Source organism: Dendropsophus ebraccatus, chromosome 15 (assembly GCF_027789765.1).
Source record: "Dendropsophus ebraccatus isolate aDenEbr1 chromosome 15, aDenEbr1.pat, whole genome shotgun sequence".
In the NCBI taxonomy this organism is placed as follows: Eukaryota; Metazoa; Chordata; class Amphibia; order Anura; family Hylidae; genus Dendropsophus; species Dendropsophus ebraccatus.
Window position 1 is genome coordinate 45,901,910 of NC_091468.1, and position 22,767 is coordinate 45,924,676.

Sequence of the window (22,767 nt, forward strand, 5' to 3'; positions counted from 1 at the left end):
TCCACCCTTCCTGCTAAACTGTCATTCACTCTCAAAATCCGCCTAGCCATGCTGGTTATGACTTGTAATGTGATCTTTAAGCTAGGTACAAGTCTATGGAGGGGGAGGAAGAGGGGCACGAAGAGACAGCTAAAAGTCAACTTGCAGAGCAGAAATCTGCTAAAAAATGGCATATGGAAGATATATTATGGCCGGATACAGTGCTGATTCCCATGTGTTCACAAAGGATAGTTTATCCAGGAAAGCCTCCTCTGGGATATTAGGAACCATAGCCATAAGGTAGATGGCCATGCCCACTGAAATTGGCAGCTTTGATCACCCTAAAGGTGAACCATTGCCAAAGGGTTCAGTCAGTTATCTAAAGTGACTCTACGCCAACAGATGTCAGTGGGTAAAAGGAAGCATGTTGCTCTTGTTGTTCTTGGAGGGAAAAGCCAGCACCAAAGTTGTCTCACTGCAGTTATATCTTCCCTCGCCATAGGAAACACAAATATCGGCCGTGCCATACTGTGTGTATGGGGAGGTCTGGAGAGAGAACGGTCAACAGTTGTTGAAAATGTATAACCGCCTTTTTTATTACATTTTTGTACCAATCTAGATATAGGAGCATTACACGCCGCCAATAAATACTGACCGCCATATATGTTTTTTGTAATTCTTTGTTAGATGCTAGAAAATCAGATGGAGGTCCGTAAGAAGGAGGTGGAAGAACTTCAGAGCCAAGCAGAAGTCCTCAGCCAGGAAGGAAAGAGCACGGATGAGGTGGACAGCAAGCGCATTGTGGTAGAGCAGAGATTTGTCCAGCTGCTTGCCCCCTTGAATGAGCGGAAAATGTATCTCATGGCCTCTAAGGAGATCCATCAGTTCAACCGAGACGTGGAGGATGAGATTGTAAGTGGATGGAAACACTATGAGTAGATGTCTAAAACTGTAATCCAGAAGATTTGTTCCTGTCGCTGGGAATCTGCGGTTTAATGTATCGTGGTTTAATGTATTTTCAGCTTTGGGTTGAAGAGAGAATGCCTGTTGCAACATCGACTGACCACGGACACAACCTCCAGACCGTGCAGCTGCTGATAAAGAAGAACCAGGTCTGTAGGCCGGAAGCTGGCGGGATACTAACTTGTGGTTACTAAAGTGAACGTCCAAAAATATCTTTTTCCAGTGTAATGCTGGCTTACCAAAAATATATAATGTGTAAAAAAAAAAAATAATAAATAAAAAAAAAATATATATATATATATCATTTTTTTTATTATTTTGTTATTTTTATTTTCTTTTTACTTTCATGTACAACAAAAACTTCTCAAGTTATTAAATAGGGGTGAGCAAGTTTACAGTACTAGCAAAGAGAAGCACTTCACTACGTTTAGCTGTCGGCTTGTCAGCCTGCTTCTTTTGAACTCTGCTCTAGGTATCTGGAAAAGCCGGATCCACTTCCGGAAAACTGTAATCCATTCACTTTGCTAGTACCGTAAATTCGCCCTATTATTCAATATATATATTTTTTTTAAATATAATCTTGAGAGGAACTTTTTTTTCTAGGATCGGGAGGCCCTCCACTCATTAGACTGTCAGCCAGTCCTGCTGAAAACTGCAGCATCTGCCAACTTTCTATTAAAGTCTATTGGGACCTTTTAATTCTGTAAATCGCAAACCACTAGAATACAGCATCTCCTCCTTCACGCTGTGGAATGCTATTGGCGTCACTTCCTTCCTTGCTGAAATAGCAACTCCACCCTGTTATAAACAATAGTAAGAGTGTCGGAGATGAGGAGCTGTTTTCATTACTGTTCATTGTGACTCCAGAAAAGTGGATTTTCCTTTTTCCCTTTTTTTTTTAAAAAAAAAATAAATAAATAAATCGAGAGGAATAAGTAACTAGATCAGGGAGGTAGAACCTTCGGCCTTCCAGCTGTTGCAAAACTACAATTCTCATCGTGCCTGGACAGCCAAAGCTTTAGCATGATGGGAATTGTAGTTCTCCCTGGGCTTCCTCCCATGCTCCATTTCTGAAGAGTTTATTTTGTGATTTATAATTTTTTGTTAATGTATGTTTTACCCAGACTCTTCAGAAAGAGATCCAAGGCCACCAGTATCGCTATGAAGATATCTTTGAAAGGAGCGATAAGATTCTGAAAGATGCCAACCTCAATGCTGAGCCGATCAGGCAGCGGCTCGCAGATCTTCAAGCTCTATGGAACCAGCTCATTGAGGAAACTGAGAAGAGACATAGGCGGCTGGAGGAGGCGCACAAGGCTCAGCAGTACTACTTCGATGCTGCGGAGGCAGAGGCCTGGATGAGCGAGCAAGAGCTTTACATGATGTCTGAGGAGAAGGCAAAGGTGACTAAGATTACATTAAACCTTTTAAATTTTTTTTTTTACGTTTTACATGTCTTAATGTTCCTGAAACCTTACAGTTCTCAAATTAACCACTAACCATAAAAACCTATAGTCTGGAGTTGATTCAGTGACCTCTATGGGAAAGCATTCTGAGCATGCTCTATGACCTGTGCAGGGACAGGGAGGAGGTGAGCTCTGACCCTCACCTATTATAAGGCCATGTTCACATGGTGAAAGACACCGGCCATTCTGTGACCCGGCCGGGTCACAGAAAGGCCGGTGTCAGAGAAGATCGTACCAGCTGGATGATCTTCACTTCTGCTGAATTCAGATGCGGGCTCACCTGTGTGAGTCCCCTGCTGCACACAACTGACATGTCAGTTTTTTGCATGGCCGCTAGCTATCCCAGCCGAAGTGTATACTATGGGGGAGATTTATCAAACCTGGTGTAAAGTGAAACTGGCTCAGTTGCCCCCAGCAACCAATCAGATTCCACCTTTCATTCCTCACAGACTCTTTGGAAAATGAAAGGTGGAATCTGATTGGTTGCTAGGGGCAACTGAGCCAGTTTCACTTTATACCTTGTTTGATAAATCTCCCTGTATGTGTATACACTCTGGCCGGGATTCCCCCAGCCTGCAGCACAATGTAAGTTCAGTATTAATCACGGCCGTTGTTGAAAACCAGCAACAACAGCTGTGATTAATACTGAACTTACGTTGTGTGAACATGGCCTAATGGTTGATGCTTGCTGCGCTCTCCATATATTGGTGTCACCTTTCTTTGTAAAAGAATAAAAAGGATAATTCTAAAACGAGAGGTTATTTTAGGGCTCAGCGGTCAATGTGAAAGCTGCGATATTTCAAAATAATTATTTTAATATAGGCAGTGCCTAAAAACACTCCAAAAATTCTTAACCAAAAAAAATAAAGGCCGTGATGACCTACTTATTAAGTTGTTACATTGTTATCATGCCATAAGTCTGTGTATGCCTATATAGGTAAGTATACACAGAGATGCCAAGTGATGTTCATTTTGTTGGTACACACATCACACATGTTTTTATCCTATAAATCGCTGATATACTTGATACTTTTTGATGCTTCAGTAATGGACCAAATCAGCTGAAAGTCATGCTTTGTTAAATCAAATCTTTCTTCCTTCTATACTCTTGGCTTCTTCTGTGCATCTTATGCTGTAGTAAAAATAAGAATGAGGTAAGCTGATACACCCCAGGGATGTATCATGGAGTTGGATTCAGAATACGAGAGCTCCATTATGTTTATGAGCTCCCTTCTGAGCATTGCGGCCTCATTACTCGAGAAGTAACCTTCCACCATCCCTGTACGTATCATGTTCCTGCTGACCTCTGCCATTTACTTGCAGGATGAGCAAAGTGCTGTGTCGATGCTGAAGAAGCACCAAATCCTGGAGCAGGCAGTGGAGGATTATGCGGAGACCGTGCACCAGCTTTCCAAGACGAGCAGGGCTTTGGTGGCAGATGGGCATCCGGAAAGGTCAGCGCCATTCTTGTCTGTTCTGATGGTGACTAGCATGGTTTATAACAGGGATGGGGAGCCTTCGGCCCTCCAGCGGTTGCAAAACTACAATTCCCATCATGCCTGGACAGCCGAAGCTTTAGCTTCGGCTGTCCAGGCATGATGGGAATTGTAGTTTTGCAACCGCTGGAGGGCCGAAGGCTCCCCATCCCTGATTTATAATGCAGCCATTGTTGAGGAAATTCTTTACTGTGGTTAATGTTCCTTTTATTTTTTGTCTTCCCACCCATGTTTGGGATACAGTGAGCGTATCAGCATGCGTCAGTCACAAGTGGATAAACTTTATGCAGGTCTGAAAGATTTGTCTGAAGAGAGGAGAGGAAAACTGGATGAGCGACACAGGCTGTTCCAGCTCAACCGTGAAGTTGATGATCTGGAGCAGTGGATTGCGGAGAGGGAAGTTGTGGCAGGTTCCCATGAGTTGGGTCAGGACTATGAACATGTTACAGTAAGTAATCTATATACATTACTATAATCCTCCCCGCACAGCCTTTGGCTGGGGATGAGGTCCTGTCTTTAGGGACGGTCACATCACCATTTGCCTCTCCGTTGTATGGATATGTCATAATGGGATTAATGGGATTAATGGGAACTTTAATGACCTGAATGTAGTCTTGTGATTAAATTCAGGTCTTAGCATTAGGGATGGTCCAAACCCTCCGAGGTTCAGGTTCATATGAACCCGAACGTTCGGCATCAGATTCCCGCTGTCTGCCCGCTCCGCGGAGCGGGTGAATACAGCGGGAGGACCGCCTGGAAAACTGGGATACAACCTATGGCTATGGCTGTATCCCAGTTTTTCAGGCGGTCCTCCCGCTGGATCTGCCCGCTGCACGGAGCGGGCAGACAGCGGGAATCATTACCGAGGGTTCGGGTTCGTACGAACCCGAACCGAACTCTGTTCGGAACATCCCTACTTAATATGTAACATTTTGGGGTGTATAAACATGTATATATTGAGAACATTATCTGAACATAGTCACCGGCTGGGCCCTGTACCTGACAATGTAAATGTGGCCTGTGTCCCTCCATGCACAGATCCATCGCATCCCATTTGGATAGGATGGCGACATAGTTGTGCAAACTCTCATGTGAACACACCCTTACATCAGGCCACATTAGACATTTTGTTGACATGATATTTTTACACAGAATATGGCTATGTTCAAACAACGCAAGTTCTGTGACTCCCACAGAACTTGCGTTGTGCTGCCATCTGAGGGAATCCTGGCCGGAGTGTATACACCAAGTATACGCTCCAGCTGGGATCCCTCGTGGCATCTTTCTACAGCTGCTATTTCTACAGCTGCTATTCATTGAATAGCGGCCGCAGAAAACCCTGTCAGTGCACACTATGGTGCGAGCGGCTCCGGCCGCTCGCTCCATAGTGTACAGTGGGAGGTTCTGATGCGGGTCGCACGGATGTGCCCACATCAGAACTCTGCGGCCCTAAAGATCATCCGGCCGGGATCATCTTTTCAGAGACCGGCCGGGTCATGGAACGGCTGGTCTCTTACTAAGTCTGCACATGGCCTATAAATGGTTGTGGATTAAAGGGGTTGTCCAAGGGTTGAAAACCATGGAAATTCCCCCCCCCCCCCCCCCCCCCCCCCCCCCCCGCAGAAATGAATTTAGCTCCATTCCAATAAAACGGAAGGAGCCGCTATACCACAGACGACCAGTGGATAATAAGAGCTAGGAAAAAAACAGCCATGCTTTTCTTTTCTAAACATGGACTACCCCTTTAAACTGCTCCATATATGTTCATCATTATTATATATAAATATATGTGATGACTAAGCAAGCATACACCTAATTAGTCTGCATTGCAGTCATTCTAAGGGTAACCCGATAGTGGAAAATCAATTAAGAAAGCATATTCTATCATATAGTGGCCGTAGAATTATACCTGTTATAAGCAGGTCAGCTTTGTTACACATACTGCTATAAATGCAGCATTATGCAGTATGTATTTCATTATTCTCTTCCATTTTAGTGTAATATTCCGGGTATAACCTGTAGATTTTCTTTTTCTTTGCAGATGTTACAGGAAAGGTTCAGGGAGTTTGCACGTGACACTGGCCACATTGGGCAGGAAAGAGTGGATACTGTCAATCACATGGCTGACGACCTTATTAATTCAGGACATTCCGATGCTGCTACTATAGCAGAATGGAAGGATGGTCTCAATGAGGCCTGGGCAGACCTCCTCGAACTGATTGATACCAGAACACAGATACTGGCTGCCTCATATGAACTGCATAAATTCTACCACGATGCTAAAGAGATCTTTGGTCGGATACAAGATAAGCATAAGAAACTTCCGGAGGAGCTTGGTAGGGACCAGAACACAGTAGAGACACTACAGAGGATGCACACGACCTTTGAACATGATATCCAGGCCTTGGGCACACAGGTATGATGGTGGAACGGTGAAAAAACGTTTTGCGATTGTTGTATGTGGATTTATTCAGGTCCGAGTTTACACCCTGTAAACCCCTCTACTTTCTCCTCAAGATATTACGCCTCTCTCTGCATTGCAGCTTGCCCTGATCTCTGTGGGTCTGGCTTCTCATGCAGTGTCTGGCCAGTCATTATTAATGCATTCAGGTAGTACTTCAAATGAATGGCTGACCCATAGAATGCATGGACAGGCCTCTAGAGCTTGTTAGCAGTTTCCAACTATGGTTAAAAAAAAAATTAAAGCTTTCAGCAGAAACAAATCCAGACACAAATGACACCTGTTAGAAGTTCATATTGCTGAAATCCATCATATCAATCCTTTAGCTTCAAAACCTATGGGCTACAGGACACTGTTATAATGGAAAAGTAGATTTTCTTAATATCAAACGGACACGATCAGGCCAATATTAAGGTTGTTCCTTTGACTTTTAGGTGAGGCAACTGCAAGAAGACGCTACACGACTGCAGGCGGCATATGCAGGAGATAAAGCGGATGATATCCAGAAGAGGGAGAGTGAGGTTCTGGAGGCTTGGAAGGCATTGCTGGATGCGTGTGAGGGACGGCGGCTCAGATTGGTGGACACGGGTGATAAGTTCCGCTTCTTTAGCATGGTTCGTGACCTTATGCTTTGGATGGATGATGTCATCCGCCAGATTGAAGCTCAAGAGAAGCCAAGGTACTACTATTCTTCCAGTAAGATGCTTATTGTGAGAATATGATGTTGCAATAACCCCAGGCCTAAAATTTAACCAGTTCAGCGCTCTCTTCCCCCTTTTTAACTGTGTTATTACATGCACAGACAGCGATCAGAGAGCTCCAGGAGAGGCTGCCTAAACAATGCTTAGATGGTTTGGGCTGGCCATTGAAGTCAGCGGCGGTCTGCTGCCAACGCTCCTATTACACGTTACAATGCACAGCAGACTGTTGATGAAATGGTTGAGATCATTTAACATGTTGAAAGACCTGATTGTGGCTTTTTAACATTTCCTATTACACAAACGATTATCGACTTGGACGGGTGGTAATTGGCCAAGTAATACCGATAATTGTTTTGTGTAATAGGGCCTTGAGTCCAGCATCGGTCTTCTGTCTGGTCTGCAAAGATCAGTTCGGGGAGACGCAGCTGACGCTTGCTGATCTTTTCAGAATGACCAGGAAACCAACACTAGACTTGCACTTATGAGGCCCAGCCTATGTCTACAGGGAAGTAACTGGGCTAATCCTGCACTAGAATGATGGATTATCTTGCTCGACTATCATTACAGGGATGTTTCTTCAGTAGAACTACTAATGAATAATCACCAAGGCATTAAAGCGGAGATTGATGCCAGGAACGACAGCTTTACGACATGCATTGAGCTTGGCAAGTCTCTCTTGGCAAGAAAGCACTATGCATCAGAAGAGGTAAGTAGCCAGGATAATTTATAGCCCAGCTGCATTGCAGATCTGCATGTACTTGGTTGCAGCAAAGACAAACTCTCCTAGCGAAGCAAGGTGTTGGCTGCTGTTCTTTCTGTACTAAGCACTTCCCTGCGTAATATGACTTCAGAGGCAGAAAACTGCTCACATCGTGTCATTTCACCTTGTATAGCCGAGGATGTAATGCACACATATAGATGAAAATGACTGCTTATCTTTATATCTGGATGGATCACTTTGTGGCCCTAGCAGTAAAACAGCATCCTAATAGTGTGTGAATATACAATGTTATGCAGTCTATTTTTGCATAGCCACATTGTATGACCATTTTGGTCAGTGTAATGCACACGATTTCTCTACTCCCCATTAGTATTGTGGCATCAGTCACATTGATCCTCCTTGGTTAGTGAAGGACACATGGGACAATGATTTGGTTCCTTTAATATGAATAATTTATTACATATTGATTTGTTTAACACCAGATAAAAGAAAAGTTACTGCAACTGACCGAGAAGAGGAAAGAGATGATTGACAAGTGGGAGGACCGGTGGGAATGGCTAAGACTGAGTAAGTAGATTTATTACCTCTTGGCAGCCGTTCAGTAAAAGTTCATTGAAAGTTTCTTCTCCTCATCAACTTTTCCCGTACAACTGGTTCTCATCTAGAAGAATTGACTATAATATCTTGTATGATGAGTTTGTCTTCGGCATGTTAGATGTTAATCCTGTCTTTCAGTTTTGGAGGTGCACCAGTTTTCCCGAGATGCCAGTGTTGCAGAGGCCTGGTTATTGGGACAGGAGCCATATCTGTCAAGTCGTGAAATAGGCCAGAGCGTAGATGAAGTGGAAAAACTCATCAAGAGGCATGAAGCATTCGAGAAATCTGCAGCCACATGGGATGAGAGGTTTTCAGCCTTGGAAAGACTTACTACGGTATTTACCTCTGTTCTTTAGCATCGGGACTATAGGGCTACACCACTCTGTTAGTTCGTATTGTACTATCAGTTAGGCTGAACTAGGATCACAAGGTGGCTCAGGAGCAGTGGTGACCCTCCCAGTGCAGAAGTTTATTTCCATGTCAAAAACCCTACAGACCACTTAAGCAGTATAATCAGGGATCTAACCTCTTCAATAGTTGCACAGTGGGATGCTACCTCTGTTTACCTAAAAAACACATACACAAACCAGAAACAGAGTAAACACAAAATAGGTGAACCCACAAAATATCCAAAAATAAAAATTTTATTCAGCAATAATTCTTCATGTACAAAAAACTGGACAAAAACATCTAAAAACACTAAAAAAAATGTACAAAGAAGTAGACATTATAAGCTTACTTCCACACCAGAGAGCTATTATTGTATTGTACCAGGGTCCAAAAAAAAACAAACGATAAATTCCAATTAAATTATTATTAAAAGTTAATGCAAATCCTAATTTTCCTTAATAAAGTGCACATACATGAAACCAATAATTCATATAATGAAATTTGAAGACATCACAAACAATAAAAAAAAAATCATATATATATGCACAAACAAATAAAGTGCTGATGCCCAATGTAAACCAACTCCAGTAGAATAAACAACAAAAAAATATATATATCTATATCTATATATATCTATATATATATCTATCTGTTTAGCAAAAACAGTAGAGGGCTTCAAAACAGGGCTAGACAAGTTCTTAGACCAAAATAATATAGATGCATATGTATAGAACATATCACCCCTCCCCCTTCCCTGTATCCATCCCCTCCTTGGTTGAACTTGATGGACATGTGTCTTTTTTCAACCGTATTAACTAAAAAAAAAAAAAAAAAATAAAAAAAAAAAAATATATATATATATATATATATATATATATATATATATATATATATATATATATATATATATATATATATATATATAATTAACCACCAATACTATTACTTGTAACCAAAATAATGTCCCCAAAACAAAAGACTACAGAAAAATTAGCAAAAAGTAACATCACAAAGTATCACATAATAAAGATATCACCCAGGACTCCGTAGGCTACTCTGGAAAAAAACCCAGCAGAGTCACTTTAAAAAAGCCTGACTTTAATGGGAGATATGTGCAAAAAAGAGGTATTTACACTCAAGATCCCTTTGAAGTTAGTGGGAGCCTAAAGGGGTTATCCAGGCTTAGAAAAACATGTCTGAATTCTTCCAGAAAGAGCACAACTGTTGTCTCCAGTTTGGGTGGGGTTCTGCAGCTCCATTCCACTGAAGAGAATTGGAGCTTAATTGCAAAACCCCACCTAAATGGAAATCTGTTTGCTGTCTATTGGTCAAGTACTTGACTCTTCTTGAATATCTTTTAGTTGGAATTGTTGGAAGTACGTCGACTGCAGGAAGAAGAGGAGAGGAAGAGAAAACCCCCCACTCCTGAGCTGAGTCCTAAAGGTTCAGAAGAAGGGGATTCCCCACAGCAATGGTAAGATGCAGCTCCTCCCAGCTCGCTTTATACACCATCTTGTTCCTTTTTCCCTCCTCTGACCTCATTCTTTTTATATTTAGGGATGGAACAAAAGAAGGAGAACAAATTTCCCAAAACGGCTTGCCATCTGACCAAGATTCACCACGGGTTAGTTACCGCTCCCAAAACTACCAAAGCTACAAAAACTTGATTAGCCGAAGAACAGCCAATGACAGGCAGTGGTCTGGACTTTAAACCTTACAGCCCCCTTCCCCCTCCCCAAAATGAAAAAAAAATCTCTGGTAACGTTGGTACTTTTCACCCCAAACCCACTCAGATGTACTGTTAATAACTAATAATATAGAGTTCTTGTTTATTTGACTTGACTAATAGCAGGTACTAGGTAACATATATATTTTGTATGTATTTTTACCATAGCATAGTGGACTCCAGACCCTGAGAAACCCCAATTCCCAGCATTCCCTAATAGCCTTTGGCAGTCAGGACATGTTGGGAGTTGTAGTTGTGCAACAGGCTGGAGACCGCTGCTATATAGTAGAGCTACAGAAGATATTATAGTTTCATTTATTTTCAATGTAAGCTTTGGGATTTTCTTAATCTATGCAAGGGAGCTGAGATGAGGGATTATAGATGTGTATGTCTGTATATGCCGGTATCTACTCATCTGATATATTATAAATGTTTAGCTTCTGTGACATTGTCTGGGGGATTCACTGTTTGTTGCTTCACTGCATGATATAAACTGGCTAGAGCAGCTTTTATGGTTTATCAAGAATACATGTATCAGTCATTGTTACTATATTTAAATGTTCACGTGTTACAGGCCTTATAGCATTCATACCAATGTTGCACTTATACTTTATATTAGCAGGGTTTTATTTATAGCTTTCACTAATTTATAGCCTTTATTTGTCCTCTGCAGCAGGAGTTGTAATGTTGCTGGTGTTCACTAGATGGCAGTGTTGAGACATAAGGCTTGTTTATATAGATATAGAATCCTATAAAGGCCTCATGCACATGACTGCTATTTCTTTATACATCTTTGTAAGCAGACGTGATACGGCACTCATAGACATCTATGGGACCCTGCTGTATTTTTATTATTCCTCCAATATTATGAATCAACCAAATAGAATAACAATCAGATGCCATTAGAAACCTCTCTTTTAGGCGAGGATATCTCTGCAATACATTGTTTTACAAAGGCATCATATGGCGGCACATGGCGGGTAATGTATGGCTGCATAGTTCAGAGCCATAGGGACTCTTGGTCTGTTATATGACTATGTTATGTGTATGAGGCCTTAGTAGGGGTATAGAAATGAAGGGAAATAATGTTACATAAATATGGGTGACCTTTGCACTTTAGTGCATATCAATCGCATTTTCTAACCATGTTGTCATTAGATGTAATGTTACGTATATTTAAGATCCGTAATATCACCCTTATCACACTCAGGGTATACGATAAAATATCGGCAAATAGCCACTGTATACATGTTTGTGATATGTTTGTCTGAGCTATGTATTTTTAGATATTAAACTATGTTTGCTGCCTTTGCTCTATGTAGCTACAAGTACCTGGAGTCATCGTGGTGTTACACAGCAGTTCTCAGTCAAGGAGTCATCCCTCTGTATTCATCTCTCCCCCTGCTGCAAGCACGCCTCCTGCCTAATGATTGCACAAGCTTGTCTGAAATCAAACGGGACTGTCTGTCATCAGACAGGAGGCGTGCTTGCAGCAGGGGGAGAGATGAATCCTTGACTTAGAGATTCTGTATAACAGCCTAATGACTCCAGGTACTTCATGTATATACTGCACAGGCATTAAATAAAGTTTATTATCTAGAAACCTATTACTTAGACACACACATTTATAGAATGGGTATTAAATTACCTAAATCAGCAGCTGCTGACAAGTTCCCTTCATCTCTTACGACCTCAGGAGAAAATCTATTACTCTCTATAGTAGTATTAGAGGATCTTGTGGATCCAAAGAGGTTGTTTCCCCTCCTTTTTAGGATAAACGTTGATTGTGACCGGAAGCTTCTATGATTCCAAGAACATTCAGATCCAAAAAAATAAAGTGGCTAATTTTTCTTTTGTTTTCTAATCCCCAATATGAAGTTGCCGCTTAACCAATGTTATTTCATCAGTCATTTCTTCTTTTCTCTGTGCATGTATTATTTTTATTCCTTTTGTCAGGAAAACCACAAGTAGCTTCATAATTGTGTTACATTCTACATTGTTTTCTGAGTCTCTCTACCTTTTTGTTAAATTCATATTTTAATAATTTCCAATGTAAAACTTTATGAAAGACTATATGAATGTACGTTGTTAAAGGAGTTGTCCAGGATTAGTCTCCCAAACAGCGCCACTCATTTCCACAGACCGGCATTGCAGCTGACCCCTATTTACTTAAATCTGGCTGGGTTGCAGTAATGGACATAGTCCATGGAGTGGCGCTGTTTCTGGACGTTATAAAATGGATCCTAATTTCCTATCCTGGAAACCTCTTTAAGATGCACTTGTTTCCTGCACACAGTGGAGGCCGCCATGTTGTCAGCTCACCAGATCTTACCGAAGCTCAGTGTTCTTCTGAATGTTGCACCTCTGAAAGATCTTGTATATACTCGTATGCTCCTCCCTTAGTGACGATGGTTCTGACTTTGGCCACCCCGTTGTGCTGTAGGCAGTAGTGCTGAAGTCATGACGCTAATGCTAAACATGATATAAATGTATTTTCTTATCTTAACATATATGACTATTATATTTAACTATATTCTTAAGCTATATTTTACCAGAAAGTCAATAAAATGGTGCAGAGACTCCAATATGTCAATCAAACGGAGCATAGCTTTGTGCATCTGGATACAGTGACCCATGCCACGCCTGTCACTAATGGTTCACATCCATCACTAGTCACTGACCAGATCACATGACTAACCGCCATGTGCAGTCAATGTCACCGTAACCGCTGTGTTCTGTTTGTCTGCACGCTCATAGCATGTGCCCATTAAAGTTTATTTGCTTGTTCATTTCTACATGTCCAGCACGTCTGTGTGTTAATTTACGTTACGCAAGCTTACGTTCAGTTACGCTGTGACTTTTTTTTTAATGCTTTTATTGGAAAGTGTCTCCTACATATCCACATGTATGTGGGCAGTGTTGAAACTGTTGGCTTTCATAGTGCGCTTGTGGCGTAGCTCACATACACAGGTGTAATGCTGCTTTCTTACCTACCGATCGCTGCCATGTTCGATAAGAATATAAGAACACAATATTGCAATGTTGTCCTTATAATGTTAGATTTAAAGGGGTATTCTTATCTGGGCCTTCCACAGGATATGCCATAAATGTGAAGTGTGAATCCCGCCCCACCTTGACATTGCCTGTGCCCTGTCTGCTTTCTGACCACCTTATGGTGGCTGCAAGTAGTCAGGGGGGAGGGGGGCTCAGTCTGGATATAGATGTCAGTTCTACCCCTGTGACCCACACCTATCAGATGTATGACATATCTTGTGGGTATGATTTAAATGGCCACATAGGAATGCCCCACTTACAAAGCCACTATTAACAGATGACAAACTCGGCCCTGCAGTTTCATGCTGCTTTTATGTACATCTAGCCCACTATTCCCAGTGCAGCGGTTAGGCAAACCCCTATTTTTATGGTCTAGGTTACTCTTTCTGTGATGGAATAGCATAGCCTACTATGTATACCAACCAGACAGGCCAAAAAGTCACCCTTGGCTGTCAGTGGAAGCCTATGGATGTGTTTACCATGTAGGCAAAGATATAATAGCGGAGTTTCCTGTGTGTCTCGTGTATCACAGTTTGGAACATCAGAATTGTGACCTTGTTGGTTGCCATGTATCTGTGATATTGTTACGACAGCGTCACCAATCTGCCATACTTTTTTAAATACGTTTTTGTATGCGTTACCCCTTCCACATCACAGTAGAGCGTTCAGAACCGTGAAATAGCATGTTAGCAAAAGAACCTGAATGTGATTTGATAGCTTAGCTGAGCTTAGCTTTTTTTGATTCACATATTAATCTAGTCTGATTTTCGCAATTCCATCTCAGTCAGTGATCATGTGCGAGTTTTGCACCTCTTTTTCTATCCTAGACCTAAGTACTCTGCAGATGTGTAATGTATAAGGTTAGCTTTTTGCATAGAGTATAGCTTCATGGCAGTGCTTACTCCAAGAGTTTGCAGAAGGCCACTCTACTTTATAGCTCCTGGACATAGGCTATACAGTACTCATAGTAGTTTACCCACAGTATTACAGCGAGGGTATCAGCATCCCCTGACACTAGTGGGACATCCACAATGTTGCCACCTGACATTAGGCATCAGCACAGTTAAAGGGATTATAATCTTTAGACATGCTTTACATATGTCCTGTTAGTATTGCTGCCGTTTCCTTTAGGACTGAACTTAACAAGTAGCAGCTCTTGCTGTTCAAGGCCCGATGTGTCGGTGCATTACATAGATAACACCCTGTAATACTTCATCTCACCTGCAGAGGGACCCTCGAGATCAGCTCAATTATTACTCAGGTTGTTTAAAGTAAATAAGCTTTATTTATTCGTTTCAAGTGAATAGGTTTTTGTAGCATTTTATAAGGAACGAACAGGTGAGGTGTTTCCCCAGTTATAACTTATTTATTCTAAGTACCATAAATGTTAATGTGGAGGTTGGTTGGTAGCGACCATGTAACATAGTCCTAGGATCTAGCTCAGGTATGGGGAACCTTCGGCCCTCCAGCTGTTGCAAGACTACAATTTCCATCATGCCTGGACAGCCAAAGCCGAAGTTTCAGTGCAAAATCTATAATGGGGTCCCCTGTCTACCAGTCTTCTCTTATGTGGCACAGGGGCCCGGGTGCAACTATAGTGCCTCCATAGTTATAGCGATGCAAGAAAAAGATACGGGCACTCACCAATATCGCTGGAATTCTTTATTCAGGCACTATTCACAACAGGACAGGTGGAACTGCGGGCGCACGCTACCCCAGCTTCTATAGTTATGCCTTTGATCAAGGAAGATTCAGGAGCCTCCCATACACATGGCCAGTCCCAGATGACCCTTATGTAATGTGTATGGCCAGCTTTTGAGCTGTTTTTACTCTGGGGACTTATACACTCCTTGTCTTACATGGTCAGCTAATCATCTGAGCGGCCGCCAAGCACTACTACTTTTCCCAGCTGCGTCTGCTGCATAGATGAGACCTGGCTCCGGCTTCCCCCCACTACAGACCACTACTTTAAATGGAACCTGTCATTTATATTCATGGCGCCCAAACTACAAGTCATTGGGGCAGTCCCCAGCGTATTCTCCCCACCCCACTAGCCTTGATTGATAGATCTTTGTGTATAGGGAGAAATCTATCAATCAAGGCAGATGGGGCAGGGAGAAGCTGGCACCACACCAATGACTTTTCATGAAAGTGATGACAGATTCCCTTTAAAATGTAATTTTTGAGCTGTGATTTAGCCTCAGTGTTAGCAGATCACGTGTAGGAATCTTATGTTAGTCTATAACCCTTCCCATATAGAATTTTTCACCCTCCAGTATCTGTCTGACACCTTAGAACAGACAGAAACCCACCACGAGCGCCTGCCATTAATCACTTGATAAAGCTATGGCACCTTGCTTTACGCCATAAAAAAGACTGGCATTGTGTGTACTAAATAGTAAGTAGCAGAGAGCTTCCGTAACTCGCTAATCTCACTCTTCAGGCTGCTTCAGTGATACTAAATAGCAAAAATAAAAATGAATGTCAGGGTGTGAGTCCTATCCGTAGATTAAAGATACTAGGAATCCATTATAATTGAACGGCTCCCGGAGACGACTTCAGATTGACCAGTCAGCTACTGGATAACTTGGCTCTCTAAGCCATCCCGGTCACGGCGAGCAACGAACAACCAGAACAGCAAAGCACGCGATGGGCAAGGCCTTGGTTCTGTCTATGTTTTGGGGGTAAATAAGCCGTGTGGTGTTGAGTGACTGTGGTGGTTTCTCTTGTCCCTCTTTAACTCCAATCCAGTTGACTTAATGAAGAGCGAACCAATAACTCTGGTTACCAAACAACTTGTATCTCACAACTCCTAATTTCCCATCTGCTCTCCTGAAAATCCAACCTAACCAAGGATGATGGAAGTGGAAATGCATGGTGTAATTTTACTATCATCTTTGCATGTCTTTGTGATTGTTTTACCTCCTGGTAAAATAAGGAGCATTTTCAGAAAGAAGGCCATTGACCGATCCGTTTCTGACAATGCTTATGAGAACTGACCTGTTATGAACTCCCATCTATCGTGTGGTGACAGGACAGACAGAGTGGCTGCCGGACGGCGCTCTAATTCTGTAACTCTTCCTGATGGCTTTACCCTATATTCTGCAGAAAAGGATTGAGGTACAGTTAGGCACAGTGCGCACTCCCTGTTTTTCCACGTCTATAAGTGATTACTAATCATATTGATACCTCTAATTGATTTTCTGCTTATTGATACCCGGTGTAAGAGCAGATCTGCTGTACTTCAGTCCTTTTATATAGGTGAACTGCAGGCAGCCATTAAATGGTTACTGTGCAGACGTGTTGAATAGTCTATAGGTAACCATCTTGCTGTTCGATGTTTAGTCATATATATTTATACTGTTGTTTTATGCTTTCAGATGGCGGAAAATGCTGACACCAATGAGATGGTTAATGGGTCCACAGAGCAGAGGTCAAGTTCAAAAGAATCCAGTCCGATCCCCTCACCGACTGCTGACCGTAAATCAAAATCGGGCATGCAGCCGCAGACCGCCTCCACCCTACCAGCCAAGACGCAGGACATTCCTTCCGCTCAGTTTGAAGGCTTCTTGCATCGCAAACATGAATGGGAGGCGCATAATAAGAAAGCCTCCAGCAGGTACATTACTAAGTACATCATATTACAAGGCATTTCCACATTATCGTACTGCAAGGTCGGAACTTTAAAGTTATAGTTCATGCTCAAGTGTCAGTGATTGTACTTTGCTGCAGCATGCATGCCTCCTCCCTTCCCCACCACTCTGTGCCTTGACCAAGTGGCTGAAAGACAACTAATCGAATGAGAAAGAGGAGTAAGAGCATTATTTAAAGATGACCAATTCCATTTAAAGTAAATGTCCATCCTTGACGACTAGTTTGTTTTATTTAAGTAAATTAAAAAAAATGTGTATGGATTATTATGGTAATATATAAAGGTTTTATTTTATTTTTTTAACACAGTGATCTAAATCCCATGCATACACACCACCACTAGGGGGAGCTTACAGCATACTGGAATACACTGAACTGAATATTATGTCAGTATGCTATACTCTCACAAGCTCCCTCTAGTGGTGGCTGCAGACAGACACAAAGTTATGTCTAAATCTATTTCTATGCATTTGGAGCTCTGTATCAGAAAAAATGAATTTTGCACTTACGATGGCCCTAAAAATGACACGTTGTCAAAACCAGGCACTTCTGTATACATTCTGTAGTGGCTGTGTCCGATACTACATATAGCTCAGTCCTATTTACTTGAATGGGACGGAGCTGTAGTTAGCTGCAGTACCAGGCACCACTACAAAATGTATAAAGCTGTGCTTCATAAACATTTAAGAAGCTGCAGTGTTTCTTGGAGCACCATGGACACTTGAAATAGATGATTTTAGGGGTGCAGGGAGTTAGTACCCGACAGAAGGCTTTTCTGTAGCATGGGTCTTCAGTGGTAATGCATACCTGTATTCATGGGGACATATGTTTTCATGATTGGGGTCTGGGTGCTAAGACCATCATTAGTTGGTAAAATGAAGGGGTGATGGATCTCAGCAGAGTACTGTGCCCATTCATTTCTGTATGAGTATGGTGTTGGCCCCCAGACCCCGGGCGGGGGGTTGGGCGGGCTTCACCCCGGCAGCCAGGGTGACAGGCCCCCTTTAAGTGTTAATAGAAATAAATAGGTATCCCTTAAAAATATCATTTTTTTCATCTTCTATTCAGTGTCAAGCAATTCAAACTCCCCAGCAGAGTCAGCAGAATACTGATGCTGTTTATGGAGCTTGTATTCTATGTATGGCGAGAGAATGGCACCAGCATCTCTTTGTTTTCCTAATGCCGCTTTACTGCGTTAATTTTGCCTTCAGTTTTGAGGCCCCCCAGGATGTCCCCACCTTACCCATACAGCTCCTGCTTGTAGAGAAAGTGATTCATTAGAATAAATAAGAGGATGATGTGAAGTTGCAAATGCAGAATATATGTCATCCCATTCACCGTTTTATCACATGGTCACTAAGCTCTGGCACCACCAATAACAGAGATGTTCCTTCTTTCATTTAGATCTTGGCATCATGTATATTGTGTGATAAGTAACCAAGAAATTGGATTTTATAAAGACTCCAAGACTGCTGCATCTGGTATTACATACCACAATGAAATCCCGGTGAATCTGAAGGAAGCCCTCTGTGAAGTAGCCACCGACTACAAGAAGAAAAAACATGTGTTTAAACTGAAGTAAGTGAACTGTGCCCTGTCCAACGTCCATTCTTCTTCTTTTTGACGTCTTGTAAATGTAAAAGATATTAGTGATATAGCACAATCCTGTATGGACAGCTGGTTCCTTCAGTGATATTGTAGACTCTGTTCCTCCAGTTCTGCCCATACATTCTCAGCTCCTACCTACCAATGACTATATCCATGTTTTCTACATAGCCTTAGAGCTTTATCCAAGTTCAGCAGCCACGCTAATCAAATGCTGAACGTTCGGGTTCGGATGAACTCGAGCATGCTCCAGGTTCGCTCATCTCTAGTTACCACGCCAATTTGACACAGGGCTGCAAGTTTAAAAGTTGTTTTTTAGGATAATAACTGCATCACCTGCCGAACGGACCCCAGGACAGATATTGGATTATAAGCAGCTATCTGAAGGTACAAGTGGTTTGAGGTGGTCAGACTGTGGGTACAGAGCCACTTTAAATAACAAATATACAGCACTGTCTATCTAGCTTATCACTTATTTGATGGTTGATACCTACTGTTGTCCAATATGTGACCTTTCTATCATTGTGCTGGGAAGGGACTGCTATACATTAGTTATGTGACTATTGATTGAATGTGTATAATTCATTTATCTTCTCCTTTACTTCTACAGACTGAATGATGGTAATGAATACCTTTTCCAAGCCAAAGATGATGTAAGTTTTAGTATATTTGTTAATGCATATTGCACTCAGACTGTTATGTATCCGTGGTGTATAGATCCGTAACGTGGTCCCCATAGAAATCTGTTGGACAATTTAGTACTTACTCTGATTTCATACAGAAGCTTCTTTTCTCCCTAAATCATATGGACCCTGATGTAATTGTGACGGATTAGCTGTCTGTTGTGCCGTGCCCAAAGGCTCCAGACAACTCACTAAAATTGACTTCATCTGTCAACAAATATCTGGGCACATGTAATAGCTTGCAGCAGATCTTAGTGTTAGGGGGCGTTCACGGGGTCCATGCAGGAAGATGTGCTACAGACCAGATTCATGGACATCCTGGCATCATGTATCATTATGTTGCCAGGTGCTCCGAATCAGTTTAAATCTTCATGGTTCTGTACTGACACAGCCGCGCGGCATCCTAATGATACATGATGCTGGGAACTCCGAACTCCGCTCCATTGCACTCTGTCTGTATAAACAAACCATGCATGGAACCTGTAAATAAGGCCTAAATGAGGCTACACATTAAAAGGATTGTCCAGGCTTAGCAACTCTCTTGCCCTCAGTGTTGGCGTGGTTTTGCAGCTCGGTTCCATTGAAGTGAATAAAGCTTAAAGAGTACCTGTCTCTTTAAGTTCAGTACCACCCACAACCTGAAGGACAGGGGTGGCTTTGTTTTTGTAAGAAAGTAGTTTTTTTTCTCCTAATACGGGATAACCCTTTTAAGGTTGAAAACACACAGAGCAGTTGTGTTTTTTTTTTGTTTGTTTTTTTTTTGGAAAAGTGCTTCAACATTGTACAAAGCATCCAGGCTATGAACATCTTCATGGCCAAAAAAATGTGACCTGTAATCTCTTTCTCACAGGAGGAAATGAACACATGGATCCAAGCGATCTCAAATGCAATCTCAGCCGATAAAACCGAGGTGTCTCTGAGCACGCAGAGCACTCCAGCGTCCAGCCGGGCCCAAACTCTGCCAGCCAGCGTAACGGTCACCACAGAGTCCAGCCCTGGCAAGCGGGAGAAGGACAAAGAGAAGGACAAGGAGAAGAGATTCAGCCTCTTTGGAAAAAAGAAGTGAACTAAAAGCCTAAAAACAAACCGATTCATAAACCCACTGCACTTCTATTACATTATTTTTTCTTTTCAGTGAAATGTCAGCATGCAAGCTCAGAACCAATACATTACTCCGTGCCTAATGTTCCCCCGACATGATTAAAAAAAAAAAAAAAATTGAAAAAAAAAAAAAATATTTATAGTATGCTAAAGAGAGTATGGAGACACACATGAAGTTTGAGGGACATTGGGCATCTGGATGAGAGAGAGAGGACCATTGTTTTTTTTGTTTTTGTTTTTTTTAAGTTTTTTTCCCCTCTCCCCAAAGGCATTGTAGAATAAACCGAAATATTTAATTGTCCTCAATTTTTTGAGGCTGTCTTGAAAACAACCCAACCTTACTAATATTGATAAGATATGTGCAAGGCAGCGGTGCTTTATTGATTACAATCGCGATTGTTCACATCACCGACAGATGTATAAAGTTCAGCCCCATCGTTCACTACCATTTCCCACCAGAGAGCTAGCATGGCGCTATTGAGAGAATCTTATGTGGTAGCGGAGTGCAGACACTTTGTTTTCTTTTGCCAGTAGATTGGTTGGGCACCTACTTTATAACACAACACAGCTTTCAGGCGTCACGTGTGTATTCTCCGAATGTTGGTGTTTAAGGAAAAGGATTAGCAGTTTTAAATACTCCTGTAATTTTACAATTTTTTTCTGTTTTTTTGTTTAGTTTTTTTTTTTGTTTTTTTTTGCTGAAATACACTATATTGTATGTTTCTGATTTAATTCTAGTACAACTATAACTAGATGTATAATAAACCCTTTAAAGGAATCATTGATGTTAAATGTACAAGTGAAACGAAGCATTTACTGGAACAAAAAAGTAATGTTACTCAATTGATTACTTGCTTGTCAGCTACAGCACTGTGTGTTATAATTTTGCTACCTTATTTTGCTATTTGATACATAGTGTGCATTTCTCTGTCACTGTAACTATTGTAATGAAAATTTACATTTTACTGCACAATCAGAATGACATTTATTAGGAATGATATCCTCCCAATGACTGGGCCTGTATTCCTGGAACTGGCTTTCAGTTGAATGGAACTGTACCTTTAAGAGTCCGGGTAGCACCGTGCGCTTTAGACCGTTGCTGAACTCCAGCCTCCAGGATGCGTTCCGCCTGCCTGTGACGTTTCGGAGGCGCAGTTGAGTATCGGCCGGATTGCCGCGGGTGGCCGAGCCCTTGATTCTAGAATTTTGCCCTATCTGTTAAATATATGCTATGTCATTAAATGCTTTTAAAAATGACAGATACTGGAAGACGTCAGTTTCTTTCATTGCTTGCTGTTTTAGGCTCTGGTGCGGTGTTAATTGTTATTTTTAGCACAAGGAAAATGAATAAAATGATCACTTTTTTTTCCCTCTGATATATTAAGTGTGATCGGATAAATGGTGTTTTTTTTTTTAAAGGGGATTACAAAAAGCACTTTCTGGCAAAAACAGCCCCACCCCTGTCCTCAGGTTGTGTGTGGTATTACAGTTTGGTTCCATTCACTTTAATGAAAGTAAGGCTGGGTTCACACTACGTTTTTGTAATCCGTTTTTTGCAAAAAAAAAAAAAAACTGATGCAATTGTGTGTCATTTGTTTTGATCCATTTTTTCATTGACTTCCATTATTTAAAAAAAACGGATCAAAAACGTGCTCGACTTCATTTTTGATCCGTTTTTTTCCATCAGTTTTTCACCCGTTTTTTGCAAAAAAGGATGAAAAAAACGATTACAATAACATAGTGTGAACCCAGCCTAAGATGCAAAACCCACAACCAAACTGAGGACAGGAGGGGTGCTGTTTCTGGAAGAAAGCGGCCATGTTTTTGTAAGCCTGAATTAATGTCTTTTAAATAGTCACTAACCTTTCAACAAAATTGGCATTAATTGATAGTAAAAGTGAATATAAGAAACGGTATTATATTTTATGAGAAAAAAATGCTGCTATAGCCACCATCCAGGTTGCTTTTCTTTTTGCCCTTAAAGGGAACCTGTCACCCCCCGTGCCGGGGTGACAGGCTCCCGACCCCCCGTTAGAGCCCCCTATACTTACCTAATTCCGCCGGGTCCCGCTTTTGGAGGTGGTCGGGTGATGAAGATCTCAGCCGCTGCAGCCCGGCGCGCGCGCTGAGAGATGAGTCCAACACTCATAGAGAATGACGGAGCGCTGGACTC

At 41.7% G+C, this 22,767-nt stretch overlaps 1 protein-coding gene across 2 annotated transcripts in view; it reads left to right on the plus strand.

The window, feature by feature from the left end:
- The window catches only part of SPTBN1 (spectrin beta, non-erythrocytic 1), a 124,739-nt gene extending 102,769 nt beyond the window's left edge, over positions 1 to 21,970 (plus strand). For both annotated transcript variants that reach the window (XM_069954333.1, XM_069954334.1), the window contains 16 exons: positions 667 to 891; positions 1,002 to 1,091; positions 2,067 to 2,345; positions 3,732 to 3,862; positions 4,148 to 4,352; positions 5,946 to 6,320; positions 6,800 to 7,044; positions 7,634 to 7,772; positions 8,270 to 8,354; positions 8,523 to 8,719; positions 10,136 to 10,248; positions 10,332 to 10,398; positions 16,935 to 17,173; positions 18,610 to 18,783; positions 19,421 to 19,463; positions 20,344 to 21,970. In XM_069954333.1, the coding sequence (XP_069810434.1) occupies positions 667 to 891; positions 1,002 to 1,091; positions 2,067 to 2,345; positions 3,732 to 3,862; positions 4,148 to 4,352; positions 5,946 to 6,320; positions 6,800 to 7,044; positions 7,634 to 7,772; positions 8,270 to 8,354; positions 8,523 to 8,719; positions 10,136 to 10,248; positions 10,332 to 10,398; positions 16,935 to 17,173; positions 18,610 to 18,783; positions 19,421 to 19,463; positions 20,344 to 20,559 (2,823 nt within the window). In that variant the 3' untranslated portion in view covers positions 20,560 to 21,970. The remainder of the gene's footprint in view (positions 1 to 666; positions 892 to 1,001; positions 1,092 to 2,066; positions 2,346 to 3,731; positions 3,863 to 4,147; positions 4,353 to 5,945; positions 6,321 to 6,799; positions 7,045 to 7,633; positions 7,773 to 8,269; positions 8,355 to 8,522; positions 8,720 to 10,135; positions 10,249 to 10,331; positions 10,399 to 16,934; positions 17,174 to 18,609; positions 18,784 to 19,420; positions 19,464 to 20,343) is intronic.
- Positions 21,971 to 22,767: the final 797 nt, after the last annotated feature.